Source organism: Solanum pennellii, chromosome 3 (assembly GCF_001406875.1).
Source record: "Solanum pennellii chromosome 3, SPENNV200".
NCBI lineage: Eukaryota > Viridiplantae > Streptophyta > Magnoliopsida > Solanales > Solanaceae > Solanum > Solanum pennellii.
Window position 1 is genome coordinate 4,629,593 of NC_028639.1, and position 18,924 is coordinate 4,648,516.

At 28.6% G+C, this 18,924-nt stretch overlaps 2 protein-coding genes across 2 annotated transcripts; one reads left to right on the forward strand and one right to left on the reverse strand.

Moving 5' to 3' along the window:
• Nucleotides 1-8,930: 8,930 nt before the first annotated feature.
• Nucleotides 8,931-9,969, reverse strand: LOC107014937. Its single transcript, XM_015215062.2, has one exon. It carries the CDS (start codon nucleotides 9,896-9,898, stop codon nucleotides 9,206-9,208), a length of 693 nt encoding a protein of 230 aa, XP_015070548.1. The 5' UTR covers nucleotides 9,899-9,969; the 3' UTR covers nucleotides 8,931-9,205.
• A 1,484-nt stretch (nucleotides 9,970-11,453) lies between these two features.
• LOC114076369 lies at nucleotides 11,454-12,976 on the forward strand. The gene is made up of 2 exons (XM_027915267.1): nucleotides 11,454-11,876; nucleotides 12,449-12,976. Exons 1-2 carry the CDS (start codon nucleotides 11,454-11,456, stop codon nucleotides 12,974-12,976), a joined length of 951 nt encoding a protein of 316 aa, XP_027771068.1.
• The last annotated feature ends 5,948 nt before the right edge of the window (nucleotides 12,977-18,924 follow it).

Below are 18,924 nucleotides of genomic sequence, written 5' to 3' on the forward strand. Positions count from 1 at the left end.
TGGGGGGTGGGGTAGGGGCTACAATTGTGAATACTCAACCAAACATATGGTGTAAGTTACTTCAATATTAAATAGGAGACGAAATTCAAGATTTAAATTTTATGAATTAAGGTATAATGATTATTTTACTGAATTTTACAATTTTAGGATTGAAAGTGGAGGATGTTTATCATTCGAATAACTTTTTCTTGTCAAAAAATAATGACCAAAATACATATGAAATATCATTTATTTATTTATGAGTTTCATATTTGAACCATCAGATGCATGTTTGTAGTTCTAATTTGAACTTTATATTCATTAACTATAATTACCAAAACAATCCTCGAAGTTGATTAAGGGCCCGTTTGGATGAGCTTAATAAAAGCAGTTTTAAAAAAGTATTTTTGAAAGTGCTGAAACTTATTTTTAAAATAAGCAGTTATGCGTTTGGATAAAAGTTCTGAAGTTGCTATGCCAAACGTGAAAAGGAAAAAATGAAAGAAAGATATGTTAGAGTTATGTGGGTAATTTGGAGATTGTATAAAAATATTAAGGGCAAAAAGATAAAAATGTGGTCAACTTAAAACAACTTATAAGCTAAAAAAAAAACACACCCTATCCCAGCTTTTAACTTTTGGCTTAAAATAAGTTTTTTTAACTTAAAATAAGTTATTTTGAATATTGCCAAACAACTAAATAAATCAAAAATCAGTTTTTAAGTCAGTTTGACCAGCTTTTAAGCTGAGCCAAACATGTTCTAAATCAATTGTTTGAGTGCAATCGTGACAATTATATTCATTAACTTTTTTTCATATTCATTTAACTTGGTCTTTTTGGTATCAAACACACTATCCACTCAAGTGTCAAAAAAAATTGAATAAATAATACACATTTAACTTTGTCCCAACTAAATACACATCTAGGAAAAATAAAAATTGCTAGCATAATAAATTCTCCAACTAATAACTGTAACAACTAATGCATTAGTTATGTTGTAACAAATGGGATGGGTTGATCTTTTGAGGGGCCAACATAAAAGATATTTCTATGTATCTGAACATGAGATGAAATTGCATATCGAAATATATTTAATTTGGTAATATTTATACGAAAAAGGATAAAAATGCTATTATATGAAATAGCTCTGCTATATTTTGAGCTTTGATATTATTCTAGAAGATCATGAATATCCTCAAGAATAACAACTCAATTTATCAGTGACATGACCTCTACTTAAATATTGGCAACTATGAATTAATACAAGAAATTGAATCTTTAGTGGGTCGCTACAGAATCTCAGTAAAAAAAATAATAAATCATTTCTTATAATCTAATGCTAAGAAAATCAGTAAAAATCTTTAATGATAATATTCTGGAATTTTGTTGTGACTGTCATCGCTATTAAATGTTCAGTTACTTATAGTGAATCATAATTGACAATGCTTAGGTGGAGAGATTAGTGTTACTTAGCTTGTACACACATGATATATATAGTAACCCTGAATTAACTCATATATCTAAAAATATAACCAAGAATGTATGGGCCCGCTTGGAGGCTTGAAAAAAATAGTTTCTAAGTCAAAAATATGAGTTTTAAGTCAAAAATAAAAAGTAGGTGGAGATTTACTTTTTGTTTTTTACTTATTTTAAGGTCATTTTAAACTTATTTTAAGTCATTCTTAACCTTGTTAAACACTTCTGAACTTATTTCAAGTTATTCTTTATATTTGTCAAATACTTTCAAAAATAAAAAACTGACTAAAAAATACGTTTGTCCAGCTTTTAAGTCAATCCAACTAAATAACATATATCGTATGTAGTAACCATGAATTAACTCATATATCTAAAAATATAACCAAGAATATAAATAATATATTTCGTATATTTGGATTTGACCCGCTATTTAGATATGGATGTACTCACATGACATGTAGTACCCTTAAATTAACTCAAGTAAACATTAAAAATTGGCTTAAGTCATGCACGGCCCTTTAAAATTATTCGCGTAATTCAGTTAGACAGTTTATTTTGGACTTGTTCCAATTGAAAACCTTCATTAGTTAAAAAAATATACCTATTGAACATTGTGTGACAATCAACTTAAAATACAGAATGTGTGTCATACACTTGCGACTGTTGTGGCATAATAACAAATAAAAAAAAGACATATAACATTTCGTCCATAATAATAAGTAAAAAATTAATTTAAAAAGAAAAATAATAGAATACTACATTCTTAACAAAAAAAAAACGAAAAACTCTTCTTTCCCTCATTTCTTCTCATATTATCTTTTTTCTTCTTTTATAGTATGAGTTCTTTAGAATTTGAAATTTTTGATAATTTGAAAGAAAATAATTTCATATTTGTATTAGCCTTAGTTGGAAAATATAAAGTTTTGCCGAAATTATTTTTGATGCATTCGATTTTAGTTTTTGATAATATTAATAATTGTGGAATGCCACTCTGTAAAAATAATAATTAAGAAGTGTATGAAAAAGGGGTGTCGCGGGGGTCATGGCAAAGAAATTTGGCCGGATTTTTTTAAAAAAATATGACATTAAAAAGTATTGGGGATGCCACAACCAATAATTTAACTAGAAAATTAAGTTTAGATACAGAGCCCATTTGAATTAGCTTAAAAGTTGATCAAACCTACTTTTAAGTCAGTTTTTGACTTCTAAAAGAATTTAACAAATATAAAAAATAACTTAAAATAAGTTACAAAGTGTTTGACAAGATAAAAAATAACTTAAAATAAGTCTTCCTTTACTTTTTCTTTTGACTTAAAAATTATTTCAATTCGTCTTTTTAATTTTTACTCAATAACTACTTTTGTTAAGTCAACCCAAATAGACGTTTAACTTTTCGTTTTAACAAAAAAAAAAAGGAAAAAAAAATAGAACTACAATGAAGTGTAAGATATTTTTGGAATGGAGTGAAGATCGAAGATGACATGTGTGTGGAGTAGGGTTATTTCTTTTTCTTAATTAAGTTCTTATATATATATATATATATATATATATTCAGTTAATGTATGCAGGTGTGAAAAAAGTAACAAATTATTTTTTAACAAAAAATGAAATAGAACCTATTCATGCGCTCAACAGTGATTATATTTATTTTGTCACATAAACACTTTGTGTTTAATAGGTATATATTTTGAACAATAGGTATATATTTTGAACAATTTAAGTGTTTAATAGGTATAGAAATTAATTAAAATGTCTAAATACATTATGCGATAATTTTAAAATATTCTCAGTGACTTAAGCGTTAAGAATATATATTAATAAAAGTAATGGTCTAAACCTATTAAAAATAACGGCTCAATCCTTCATAATCAAGTGTAGGCTTTTTACAAGTTTTTAGTTTAATTTTTAATTAGCTTCTCTATTCCATTTTCTTACACGATTTGACTAGACATAAAATTTTAATACAAAATTATTCTTATTATAATTGTTTTAACGTATAACTTTGTTTTAGTATTTAATCAACAGTACGTATATATTCCTAGAATACAAAATACCCCTTAACTTCAATCAAGATAAAACTCAAGAATTGAATCTACTTAAATTAAGTATATAAATAAGAAAATTTTAGATTAAAAAAAACACATCTAAAACTTGTATCAGTACCTCAACTCTAAAGCAAAATACTGATATTCCATTGAGAAGTTGTGAAAATTAACAAAAAAAAAATAATCAATTCTTATACAATTTCATCGAATGAGCAAACCACAATTCAATAATAAGATAGTGAAACATCATAATACGCTATATTGATAAATCACATATCGATATGCTCGTTTTATAAATAGATGTATGTAATTACAAAAGTTCAAATACACATAATTTTATAAAAATTTAATCGTCAAGTTTTATATTTTTCTTAAAAAAACTGAAATCACAATTTAAAAAAAAAAATTGCATATTCAAAGTTGTTAGCATAATAAATTTCTCAACTACTAGCACAATAAATGTACTAACTGTTGTAGAAAATGCATAAACTGTTGCAAATTAAATATAGTAGCAGCATTTTGGAAGGAATTTTTCAGTTTCTGAAAAAAAAAAGATTTTTGATTTTATTGACATTCACCTGCCTATGTAGAAGGTAGGTGGAGACCAAGAGTAAAGATCGGTTCTGCGAGCTCAACTGAATTTATTTAATTAATTTGAATTATGTGATATGATTGAATAAATACGATGTTTAAGAACGTATTTGGTCATGAAAACAAACAACGATTGACTCTATTTGAACTTCAAACTTCAAATTATGTTTGTCATGCTTTTTAGTTTTCACGATAAATATTTAGAATTTGAATATATATATATATATATATAATAAGTTTAAAAGAGAAAAAAATATAAAATTCAACGTTCAGGATATTTTCAATTTGTATTTGAAATTTTTATGATCAAATGATAATTTTTAAATAAAGTGGAAAAAGTGAAAATCCTCACAGCCAAACACATCCTAAGAAAGTATAAAAGAAAGAGAACATTTTCATAAAAATTAACGTTTCACAACTCCGAATAGTTGCCCCACAGATCAGTTTGTGAAGTTAGTTGGAAATTTTGAACTATACGTGTAGCTATAGTTAATTAATTGGCCGGTAACTTTTAGATAATTAATTTAATTGATAGTTAATAGGTCAAATTCTTTTATAATTTATTTGAATAGATTGCATCGATTTGGAAGCCCAATGAAAGGGTAAGGCTTAAGTTCCGAAGTGATTGTTCAATAACTTGAAGTAAGTGAATTTTTCATCCCTTGTTAAGTGTAGAGTCGTGTGTTTCCATGTGGTATGTGCTGGGAGGGACTTGGTGATAGCTTGATTATCCATATTGAATAATTCTAATGACGAAAAATAGGTAATAAAAGGCAATGTGATTAATTATTGTGTGATGATTTGAGAATGGTTTTGAAAGGCTTAATTAATCATTGTTGATGTTATATCACAATTGTATTTTTATGAATTGTGCATAGTTATGGAAATGATCATCTCCTCATTAATTTTGTTAACATATCATTTGCATCGATTTTGAGACATGGTCATGACATTACGAGGGACGTGTAGAGTACGACATATATTATGATTCGAGGGACGTGTCGCACGCCACAACAGATTTATTATCGAGAGTCGTGTAGCACACCGCGAAAGATGCATGGACAAATATGTTCATGCGCCCTAGATTGAAAAAACAACGCGTGTATATCATCATATTTGGCATTGCATATCTTTATCATTTGTAAACTTGTGAATGTCTTTCAGTGATTGTGATTAATCAAATTGATCTCGTGTGTTTGTTGATATGTAATTGTTGAAATGTTGTAATTGAGTTGTGTGTTATAAATTTGTGAATTGTTAGGTTGGTCTGGTTTCATGCAGATTATAGTTGCGGAGGTTCAATCGGAGTGGTAGGAGTACCCGTATTTTATATTCTTAACTTTTGTTTAAGAGTTCGCTTGATGAGTACCATGTGGTTGATACCACCCCTTACTTCTACATTTGTATAGGTTATGAGCCTAAATCTTCAGGATAAATCTCTCATCTTTTAATCCGAGGCTTTCTATGGAGATTTTTGAAATAGCAAATTGTCATCTCAACAGACCTTGTCACTCTTATTTATCATCATGTTTTACTTTAGAACAACGTCATTTGAAACTTGTTTATTTCTCTTATATCTATTATAATACAATAGAGCTGATAGTATTTGACTTTTATTCTCGCTTTACTTCCGCACTTATCATATTATTTAAATTTTTGACTTGTCTTGTGGGATAAGACGAGTGCCATAACATTCATTTTGAATCGTGACAGAGCTTCAAAACACACCATAGTGCGACTATAAAACTTACAGTTTTATCATGCCATAACATTTGTTAGTAAGATTATAAAGGCTTGTTACTGAAAATAAAATAGAAGATCTAAGTCAAAATCATTTTTCAAACTGAAAAAGCTATCACGACAATAACAAATTCAAAGTAGTCTCATACGGCGAGGTTTTAAAGAGGATAGAGTGTACCTCTACCTTAAACGTGAGGTGGAGAGGTTGTTTCCGATAAACACCCAGCTCAAAGGCAAAAACAATCTAGGAAAAGATATAATGAAAGTAAAACAGACAATAGATAGTAACAGAACAACAAATAGAAACAAAATAGTACTACAAAAAAGAAATACTATTACTCTAATATAAACAAACTATACGAAATAATACACTCACAAAAAATCAAAGAACAAGAAAATACAAGACTAGTCCTACAACTATTAGTACAAAACACTCTGACTACTAATATAGGCATTCCAACCTGCTAATATTCTACCTTAATTCGAATCCTCCACACCTTCCTATCCGAAAGAATAAATGTTAATAGCTTTTAAAATGGTGATTAATTTTAAATAACATGTACTATTAAAAGTGGCTATTTGTCAAAATGCAAACTAACATGAAAGAGATGAGGCTTTTTAGCCAGTCAGGCCCAAATCAATAATATACCATTTGGCTGAACTATTATCCTCTCAATTCTCAATTAATCAGTTTTATCAAATATAAAAACTGATACCAAGGAATAGCTTGTATATATTCCATCAGTGATTTCTTGTCCAGCATCCTGAATTGTGCCAACGCTACTAATCGAGTGCCAGCAACTACCAGTGAAGTAATCGTAGCGACCTTCTCATTGCCGGTAGAGAATACAGTTGGTAGGTGGTGGCAATAATAGTTATGGTAAGCAGCAAAACTTTACTAAGAGTTTAGTCCAAAATCAACTTGCGTATTGAAAAAACAACTGTCGACTGCACTCTGCCAAACCAGTTTACAATTATCACAATAAAGAGAATATGAAGAACTGTTCTGGACCATCCAGAATATAGTGAAGAAGCTAGCAAATAAGGATTAAGCAAAAATGGACCTTCAGAACATCCAGAATATAGACTTCCTTTCATTAGACAATGTATAGAACTCAATCTTACTACTATGAGAACAGAGAACACAGCATAGTGCAAACAAGAAACTATAAGAAGAACACAGCTTAGCTAGACATCTTGAACGATGATACTTAAGCAGGCAGCTCATCCAGCTACTTAGTATCCAAATAGACAGGGCGACAATTACATGATAAGTCGGTAAAATGTAGAACTGTTACCATTCACAAAAAAAAAGAAGTGGGCAAAACCCAGAAAATCATGCCCTCTATGAAAGTAGACCTTATATAAACCTCTCAGAGGTGCTCCAAAGTCGGTAACAAATGGCTTCCAATTTAATTGTATCAACAAATAGAAAGACAATTATTGGCACCAACGACAATATTCTATTAAGGTTCGTACACTAAACACATCTTCTTCAATATAGTTAGACACAGCACAACAAACCAAACATTTGAACTCATCATCAAGCAATACAAGTGAGAGTTCATTTCACATATTGTCTGGGTATTGGGGTCCTTTCAACCTTGAGAGCTTGGCCCTCCTTGATCAACGCAATAATGACAAATCTCACTGACCACAAGGAAAAGCCAGATCACACGTGATATTTGCAACACCTGTCAGTCAATGTACTAACAAACTTACTGCCAAGCCCATCTCTCTCTACTCCTTTGCCTAAACCCATCCATCTTCCGCGAAGGCTCCGAAAATAAAACAAGCGAATAAATGGTCAAAACACTTCCCTAACATAACTCTAACGATCAAATCTAAAGCTCTGTCGTGAATTGGCATAATAACAAATCTCACTGACCACAGGAAAATCCAGATTACACATGATATGTTCAACAACTGCCAGTCAATGTAGTAACAAACTTACTGCCAAGCCTGTCTCTCTCTACTCCTTTGCCCAAACCCATCCATATTCGGCAAAGGCCCCGAAAATAAAACAAGCGAAAAAAATGGTCAAAACACTTTCCTAACATAATTCTAATGATCAAATCTACAGCTCTGTCGTGAATTGGCAATTAAAGCATTGAAACTAAGGGAGAGACAGATGTTTGAGGTACGAATACGATTGAGTGATGGTATTGCTGAGATGCTGATGGAAGATATCAATCAGAGCAGCATATTTGATAAGCCATGAACAATCATATTACAAGTTTAATTTGATGAAGACACTTCTAAAAAATAATGCTTTTTAAAACTGTGATTGTGGTGGCAAATAAAAATTATAGGTATTAGAGGTGATGCAAGGTGGATAAGCAGCAATAAACAGAGTGAACTGTTTTAAAGACAAATTATGCTGGGATTAGTTTATGTATGGAATAGTTTTTATTGACTGTTTCCTTTGTTGTATTAAAAACAACATGAATTCCACAATATCTAAGAAAGAGTTGCTTGTTTATAAAAATACCCTCCACCTTATCGAGTAGAAAAAAGGTTTGTGCGCCCTGAGGGTATCCCGGTACTACTAATCCATCCTCTGACACTGAAAACTTATCCTGCTACGAATTACTAAGTATGGTATAACTTATCCCAGGATTAGTAACAAAACAGGGGATAAGGCACCAAACAACGGATAAGGTCATAAGGCAATACAAAATTTTTATCCGGGGACTGTCTATGCTTTTCAAAACATACCAAACGACCCCTTAATTGTATTAGACACAACACGTACACTATAACAAAAGTCTAAGAAAAAATATTCTGGAATTCCCTCAACTCAAACAAAGTTACTAACCTTAACTTAAATAACTAGTAAAGAAACTGGTAGCAAACCTGCAGCAGAATCGGAAATCACAATTCTGGTGCATGGATCATGTTGGCAGACACATAATACATCCAAAAGACATAATTACCAAGTCCTACTGTCGGAGTTACCCGTTAGTGAGAGGTAGCATTATCCCATGGAACTAGTTGACATACACACAAGCCGACACAGACACCACGGCTATCCAAAAAAATTACAAAGTCCTACCCGAAACACACAGATAATACAATGTCAGCTTCCAAGTTATCATCTTTAACACAAGGATTAGCGCATTGCACATCACATTATAATAAACCATCATAATTTTTATATTTGTTCGATGGTGAATACACGATATACTACCCAATGAACATGGAGGATGCACTCCTCCATTACAATACTACTATATAAACAAAAGCAAAGTCACAGTAATTCAACACATTTGTTCATCAATTTTTGAAGCATCAATAACAAATGCATTCAACAAAAAGCAGAAATGTTTAAACGTTCCCCTATTAACCAAACACTTACACATAGAGACCACCTTTCATACCACTTCTTTAGCCGGAGCAGCAGGCTTCTTCAAATCATCATCCACAACTTTAGTCGGAATCGCCACATATCCCATCTTCTTAGCACTGGTAACATCATAATCGTCATTTCCGTCCTCGAACTCATCATCAGAATCCTCAAACTCGAAGCGGTTAGGCCAGAAAAGCGACCAGATCAAATACATACTCGCAGCAGTTAACGCACCACAACCCACACCGAAAAGCAAAGCTCCAACAACCCTCATAATATCCTTGGTCCGGTCACGGATTGAGCTCGTCACCGACGAGTAAAGTTCCACCGGAATCATCGACGATGATCGGCTCTCCAGTTCCTCTCCATCTTCCACATGTTCAACAGCGTCCTCTCGTTCGAAGAAAACCGGGTCGGGTCCACGGATTAGAAATGGGTCGGATCTTCGGAAGAAAACTGATGGCCTAAGAAGTCCGAATCTCGGAGCATCGTCACGGAAACCGGAGGTGGTGACGAAGAAAGCACGGAATCGAGGAGAAATAGAGGGGTTACGGAGGAAGAAATTGGGGTTAGGGTTAGGGTTTCGAGAAATAGTTGTGGGGATCTGGTAATAGGAAGTGGAGGTGATGAAGAATAGGGTTTTGCATGGCCGGGCGGCGGCGGAGACGGCGAGGAAAGAGAAAGCGAGAAGTAGAAGCGCGAAATTCGAGGACTCCATTGACGCTTAGAGAGAGAAAGTAAGAGAGATGAGAAAATCAATAATGACAATTATAGCTTTAGATGAAACTTTAGGGAGGAAAAATAGTTAATTAAACTAAATTTAATACAATTAATTAAACACTTTTTTTGGTTTCGACTTAAAAAAGTCATATCGAACTATTAACAACAAACTTCCAAATTAATATCCAAGAAACAAAACAGAACAAAAAACTTCAAATTAGTTACCATTTGTTGGGAAAAAAAGAACCAAAAATAAATATGGTTTAGTTTAGTTTGATTTTACGTAGAGAAAATAGAAATAATAAATATAGCAGACATATTAACGTTTTACGGGTTTAGTTTCGATAATTGTATTTCATGTTTATAGTTTTATTTGATAAGTAGGTTGTGGTTTGTATATTTTGTTTGTGAATATACAAATAGAGTAAATATATACAAATTTTGTATTTATACATTTATGAATTTCAAAACTCCGTTTGTATATTTAGCTTGTCAATATATTTATGGGCAAAGGAAAGAAATCACATATTTTTAAGGCAAAATTACTGTTTGTCTCTTATAAGTTTATAATTACAGAAATCCCTCAAACTGATACAATAATATAAGCGTTGATACATTAATCTGATATGCGAGATACATTAATCATTAAGTAAGATACATTACAATTTATACATGATACACTGATTCGATATATATTTTATACATCATACATTAATCTGATGCGCTGATACATTAATCTGATGCACGAGATACATTAATCTGATGCGCTGATACATCAATCTGATGTGCGAAAATGAGAGATTTTAGAGATTTATAAAACTAATAGGGGATAATGGTAATAGGAGAACTTTATTTTTTGTTACAACTGTAAAAGATACCATAGCCATCAAAGAACAATTACAATTAAAGAGCACCTTATTTCTATTAGGAGAAATGAGGCCTCCAACAAAGCAAACAATGAAATAAAAATAACACTACACACACATTTAAGAGGTTAAATATCAAGTTATAAACAAACTTTTTAAGAATAAACTACTTATAGCATATTATTATCAAGTTATAGCATATCAAGAAATAATATATTTTTCTCATTAATTTTTTAAAATAATAATTAACTTATTTAAATAATTCAATTATCATATTTAAACCAATGTAGTTAATTAAATTTATTATTTTAAGTTACCTTTTTTAAACAAAACTCTTAATTAAAGTAATTTAAATTAAATATTATTTAGTTACCTTTTTTAAGATAACTACAAAATATTAGGGATTTTATCAAAATCTAAAACAATTACAGTTTTATTTTTAAAACTGTAAAACGTTATCTAAAAAAAAAAAATTTATATTCCCCAAATTTTTGTTCTTCCCCAACTCTTTTCAAAATCATTACATCTGCACGCCTATCAAAAATTTTCACCAAATTCGCACGCCTAAATTTTCTCTCAAAATTACTTCTCTCTTAACAGTCTTCTTCAAGAATTCTCAAATATTTGCATTCAAATCTTCATTTTTAGCACTCCAATCTTCAACTCTTGCGATAAACAAACCGTACAATGTCAAAAAGAGGCAACGAAACCCCGAGAAAAAGTAGAAGATTGAATGAAGAAGCAAGTTCAGACGATTTTCATGCTTCATCTTTCGAAATTTTATCACAAACACAATCTCAACATTCAACTGTTAAAGTTAAATCTAGATCAGGAAAATCAACAATAGAACAAAAAACAAACAAACATCCAAAGGAAAACGTCAAGAAGAGAAAAGTGAAAGAAAATAAAAAAATAGATGAATCTGAGAAAAGGACGAAAGAAAGAGGAAAGAAAAGGAAAGGAAAAGAAATCGAGGAATCATCAGATTCTGAATCTGATTTTGTGGAAGAGTTGATAAAATCAAAATCCAAAAAACCAAGAGCATCTGAAATCGGTACTTCACATTTACAAGAAGAAGAAGAAACAGTTAAACCCAAAAAAAGTTCAAAGGTTAGTAAAAGTTAATTTTTTAAAACTTTTTTATGTTCTGTTATTTTTATTTTCTGTTATTTTGGTATAAAATAGTTAAAATACAAATTTTGTGTAAATGAATAATGTATGAATTGTGTATGACTCACTGTATGAAATTTTTGTCTAAATAAATAATGTATTTTTTATGTATGATTCACTGTATGAATTGTGTATGATTAACTGTATGAATTGTGTATGATTCACTGTATGAATTTTGTATGATTCACTGTATGATTCAATGTATATATAAAATGTATATGAATTGTGTATAATTTTTTTTTTAATCAAGTTTTGATACTGTTGAATAGTAATATCCATATTTAGTTATACTTTATATTTTGATTGGTATTTTTTGGTGTTGAATATATTGTGTATGAAAGAATGTTGTAAGTTTGTTAGAAATGTGTATGATTATGTTTTGCATACTATATGTATGAATTATGTATTTTTCAATATTATGTTGTAAGTTTGTTTGAATTGTGTATGATTCACTGCATTAGTTTTGTATTACATGTGTATGATTAATGTATTTAATTTTTACAATTTTTTAGGAAAAGAAAACACAAACACATTTGTCTTCATGTATTAACATGAATGTGTTTGCGGATTTGTTGACCTTTTTAGGTCAAGATAAGTTTCAACAATTCCTAGATGAAACACCTTTTGGATTTTTTTATAATTTGCATCACATTAAAATCCAATGTCAATTGTTGAGACACTTATTTATAATGGGGAATGAAAATGTTAGGGATGACATGTTTGTCATTAAAGTAAATGGTAAAGAGTTACATTTTGGATTAAAAGAGTTTGTTGCTATAACTGGTTTGAAATGTGGACCTGTTTCTGATTTTGTATCTGATCCACATGTTCCAAACAGACTCATTGCTGAAAATTTTGGAGATTTTAATAAAGTATCAAAGTCAGATTTTTATTACAAGTTTAAATTGCAAAATTTTTGGGAAGAAGATGACCGTCTAAAAATCGGGATTTTGTATTTTATTTCTTCATTTCTGACTGCATCAGACCCTTCAAAGACAACAATTCCAAAATTGTATTTTGATTTGGTAGAGTCTCGATAGTATGCCACTTTCCCTTGGGCAAATGAGTGTTTTAATTTAACACTCAAAGCTTGCAATAAAAAATTCAAAAAAAATCCAACGTCATTCAAATTCAGCCAGTTCCACATAGCACTGCAGATATGGTTTTATGAGTGTTGTCATCCATTTAACAACACAATTGCTATACGTGTTTCAAATCGCACACCGAGAATCCTGAACTGGAAGACACCGAATGACGTCATTTTTTTGACGATTTGAAGAAAACAATTTTCAGAACACATGGGAATCAGGTATTTTTCTTATAATGTTATTACATTCATTATAAATCATTATACATTATACTTTTTTTTTTGATGCAGCATAAATTTAGAAATATTGTCTTCTCTGAAGAAGAGTTAAATCTAATGGACGAAACCATCTTAAATCAGTCCCGCAGCCACCATGATTCAGAAAATCCCAGATCATCGAAAAATCGTGCTGTTGATAGTGAACATAAAGTTCAAGAATTGAGAGCTGATATTATTATAAATCTGATTTTCAGCTACAAATAAATTAGAATGATCACATATTATATCATTATCTACTTCACTATTATCATTGACAACTCCGTCTAAATCCATTCCGATCAGACGGATAGAATTGTTGGAGTATAGATCTATGTTATTCTGTGATAATCTAACATCAGAATTTATTATATCATTAACTATAACTCTATGACATTCGTTATACTGCCCACAATCTTTCAGAGTGATGCATAATGGATATTTTGTAAAAAAATCCAAATTCACCCTCATCTGATCTAGATAAACCTTTACCCCAACATCATTATGAATTTTTATAGGTGGACACATTTCGCTAACTATATATTTTATCTCAACAGAATTTAGATTTTCTTCTATGTTTAGCTGAGTTACTATAGAATTAACTAAACCAGTATAGAGAGTAGAAGTATCGTATAGGATGCCCTCCATTTCAAAGTCGACGTATTNTATAAACATTGATTTTCGTATATATTGTTCATACACTATTTATATACATTAAAATACAAAATGTATACATTATTAATACAAAATGTCAGATATTGTTCTACTGTTTCAAAAACAAAAAATTTGCTAAATTTATCAAAAACTGTAAAATTTTAAATTTTAACCAGTAATCACATTTACCATCATTCTTCGTTTTAATTACACATGAAAATACATTTAATATTACGAAATTTTTATTAGTAGAAACACTGAATTAATGTTTCACAAAAAAAAAATATCAATTTAACATATGCAATATAACATGGGGAAAAAAAAGACACATTACTAAAATATTAAAAAAAACTAACCTGATGAATTCCATTTGCCACCATGTTTAATTAAAATTGACACAATTTTCTCCATCAAATCAAATCTAAACTTTTTCAACCTTCAATTTTAATNTTCCAAAAAAAAAAAACGATACAATATGGCCAGAATTCGAATATATGAATATAGTTCAATTTCTGGAAAAAAAAATGAAACACTTTTATGGAAAGAAATATAACAGAATAGAATTTTTTTAGGATAAAAAATCAAAAATAATTACCATTAAAAATGGATTGAGATAATTAAGGTGCATATCTATAATTAATATATTTTAAATTCCCTTAAAAGGTGCACATTTGGTTATCAGTTAAAAACAGTAACTACATTCACGGAAATTATCCAATTTTAGTTACTCATTTTTTAATTTTTTTTTCTTCCTAATTTTACTGAATAAATATTTACAATATTTTAATTTAAAGAAATGTTATAAGTTGATATATTATATGTTATAGAATGAAAATCAAAATCTTGTGCCATAACTTGAGAATATGACTACGTAATATGCTATATACTTAATTTACACAACAATGAATTACAATGCTCAAACAAGTGAGAATTAGTCTCGATCACTTGTTCATCACATAGGCAATAATCAGTCTCATCATCTTGAATGTAGAGCCTCACTTTCCTCTCTTGCATTAGAAGTCTACCATGTACAGCGAATCATACCAATAATCTATGCCTAGGCAAGGCCATTGAGGTCCATATTAGTTATGCATTCTTATTATGATTTTTTCATTAATCGTATAGAAATAGTTAGGGTAACTGGGTAAGCATAAACAAAATGAATTTATTCCATTAGGAACCGAATTAGGCGAAACTATAGTTGTGAATTAGAATTTCCCTAAACAAAGTTAGTAACTACAACATTTAATATGGTTTAAATATTTGTTATTATGTACAATTTTTCCTTCTATGTATTATTGATACGGTTTATTAGTTTTTGATTTTCAAATACACTAAATCGATAACAAAACAAATAAATTATTTTTTATCGATTTTCAATTTATTTTTTACCCTTGATGGTTCGAATTTCGGTTTAACCAATAATAAAATGCTTATAAAATAATTACTCCAATAATTTGCACAACAAGATAATAGTGTAACTTTACGAAATGCTCATAAAATAGAAGCAATAGTTACTAAAATTAAAAGAACGGAATTGTACAAGTGCTATACAAATAAAAGAACTAGGGCAATTATGTGAATTGAAGGCAAATGACAAATATAATAACCACTACGGTATTGATATTAATATTTAATATTTATGTAGGGGTAAAGTAACAAATTAGTATTGTATTAATGAGTTATGTGTTTATCCAATCTTAATCTTATTTTTAATATAATATAAAGGAGAAACCTAGAGTAGGTGGTGTGACACCTCTCTATGGCCTTCATTTAGATTTATCATTTTTCTCCTTATTTTTGGGCTTTTATTTCTTATTTAAATTAATTGTTTTATTATAAAAGTGAACTTCTTAACTTATTACAAATGTATATTTTATTAATTATGAACATTTACAACAAAGACTTCTAACATGCCAAGTAATTATTCATAACTCACACCTCTTTAATTTCTACTCTTAATAATTTATTTATTTATTCCCTCTTTTTTTTTACCTTATTTTAATTATAAAATGACAACAAATTTTAATTTAATCCGTCTTTATTATTTAACTTTTTACCATGAATAATTATCCATGAATACACTTTTCAAATTTTATTTAATCTATATCTATGTTTAATATAAAGTTAAATATATATAAGGTGATGCGAAACCTCTTAATGACCTAAATTTTTTTTCTCCTATTAAAAATATTTCACTCTTTCTCATTTTTCTCTAAAACCATTCCGTTAATTTGATTCATTTAATTTGTTTCCCTATATAATATTGTAGCAATAAATGGACGAAGACTAAAGGTCAAGATGAAAGTGGGTAATTGAAGAGAATAAATTGTTTATATATGATATCACATATTGTAATTAAATGGAAAATTTAAGAAGAATATGAAGAGGCATAACAATCAATAAAATAAGAGGTGATTATTGTGTATTTATTTTTCTCCAAATTTAACCTAAGAAATTAAATGATACAATCACTATTTTTTCACATGATGAATATCTTTCAACAATCCTACTTCCTACTACTTTTGAATGCTTGAATTTTAAGTCTTACAATTTGGTAATTGGTGAAGTATTATGTATATGATTTTTTAATTATATGTTATTTATGTATTATAAAATAGAAGTTATTAATTTTCTTTATTGTTTATTTTAAAACATCAGGTGTTTGACAGAGTAAAATATCAATTATTAACATTAGGTAAACTTCTTCCTCTTTTTTTTTAATTATATGTTATTTGCATGATTATGAAATAGAAGTGATTTATTTTCTTGATTGTTCTTTTTTTCTTAATCTAACATCGGGTGTTTAACAGAATAATAGATCGACTATCGACATTTGATAAACATTTTCTTCTTTTTCTTAGTGATTTCTTGATTATATGTATAGTTGCAAAATTTTGAAATAGAGGTGATTGATTTTCTTGATTGTTCTTTTTTTTCCCCTATTAACATCAAGTTTGATAAAGTAAGAAGATTGATATTTTGTAAAAAAAATCCTATTCTTTTTATTTGTCTTTTAGTCTATTTTGATGGTAAAAATTTGTGTTAAAAAAAAGAATGAATCAAAAATTAAAATAGTCATAATAGAAAAATCAACTGAAATGTTTTTGTCAAATTTATGTTGAAACACAATTTTTGACGTTGTCCTTTTGAAAAACAATATTAGTGGCAATTAGAATTTTAGTCTTGAATTTTATTATTTTGAAAACTTGGAAATCTAACGTAGACTGAAGTTATTTGTCAAGGGAAATAAATTGGGAGAAGTATATATAGTTTACCTTATTTTCTTTTCTATTAGTATGTCTTCTGTTTATGTATATTGTTTAATCATTCATTTCTTAATATCAATTTTCATATATGTTTATTTTATTTATCAAATATGGTACCAGGAACATTATTGTAATCAAGATAGTGGTTAATTAGCTATAAAAATACAAAAAATTATTAATTATAACATTTAATTTGACAAGGTTTGCACAAAAATAAAATATTGAATAATTTAGATAAATAAAGATATATTATTTAAAATATTCTGTATACAAATTTAAATAAGGGTACATTTTCAATTATACTTTTAATATATGATGCTCATTGTTTCATTTTTTCCTTTCATTTCCTTCATTTTAATAAAAATGTCTAAAGTGAATTGTCTAATAATCTTTTTGTTGATATTGTTGTTGACACTCAATTTTAATCATCTTCAATAATAATTAATTAATGAGCCTCTTAATTCTAAACGATTCGAGATAATTAGATTTATAAAGTTTAAAGAATTTATATAAAATAAAATGATTTCCAAGTTAATCTAAGTTATCATGGTTACATTTATAACTTTTAGATAGCGTATGCTTTGCGTAATTATGTGTATAATTAATATATTTTTATGATTACTCAAAAATCATCGCAAAAATATTTTACTTTGTTTAAATATTTTACTAATTAGTTTAGTTATGTATAAATTTATATTTTAATTAGTTATTTCATTATTAAGTCGATTATTTGGTTTCATAAAATTAAGAAGCTCATTAATTATTATTATTATTATTAGGAAAAATTAGTAAACTAGTCAAAATAAATAACATCTTTAGTAAAAATATCCATACTTATAAATATTAGCAATAATGTCAAAAATGTCATTATTTTAAAAAATTTATGTGTCACAATTTTCTTCCTATTTTATCTCTCTTTTTCAATTAATTCTATATATCTTTTTTTTTTTAAAAAAAAAATCATTCTCTCTCATATTTATCTTTTCAAATTGTTAATTCTCTCTCCCATTTAATTTTTTTTCTCTCTCATTGTTATCTTTTCTGATTTTCCTCCAACATTCAAGTTGCAAATATTTTTTTGCCATATATTTTGGTTGTTTTTTTAATCCAAAATTGAATCAACAAGAATCCATTTGATTAAGGTATCTCTAATCTTTATCCTATTTTCAGATTTCTTTTCTAATTTTATTTTTGTTTAAATCTTAAAAAAATGTTGTTTGTATTTCTCAATTTCCGTTATGATTTACTCTCTATTGGCTGAATCCAAGAGGCTTACTAGAGGTATTCATCTTAATCAACCAATTTTCTGGTGATTTTTCATCCTTTAATTTATTTATTACTTAACAAATAGTGTATAATGTATAATTCACTGCTAAAATGAGGGAAGAAAGAGGGTAAGAACATTTACAAGACTCATTGGTGTGCAAAACCTTCCTCAAATTCAGAACGCAAATGTAGAATCTTTGTCTACTCGTGAGGATCTTGAAAAAGACGACGAAGATCGGATAGTTGTCGAACAATTTTCTATTAGTTTGTTTTGTATTTATAGTTTTTTTTTAGAATTTGGTATGCTTTCATAATTTGTATTCAAATCACTATGTATACTATCAATATTTGTATTTATTAAAAATTTCATGTTGCATGGTTTATGAATCTTGTATTTGTCCCTAATTTGTATTCATCCAAATGTATGTCAACTAGTTATGTATTTTATTTATAAGAA

What these genes read in the sequence shown, in the direction of transcription:
- LOC114076369 (XM_027915267.1), top strand. Translation starts at nt 11,454, where the DNA reads ATGTCAAAAAGAGGCAACGAAACCCCGAGAAAAAGTAGAAGATTGAAT. An exon ending in AACCCAAAAAAAGTTCAAAG is followed by an intron (nt 11,877 to 12,448) that starts GTTAGTAAAAGT and finishes ACAATTTTTTAG; the next exon opens with GAAAAGAAAACACAAACACA.
- LOC107014937 (XM_015215062.2), bottom strand. Translation starts at nt 9,898, where the DNA reads ATGGAGTCCTCGAATTTCGCGCTTCTACTTCTCGCTTTCTCTTTCCTC.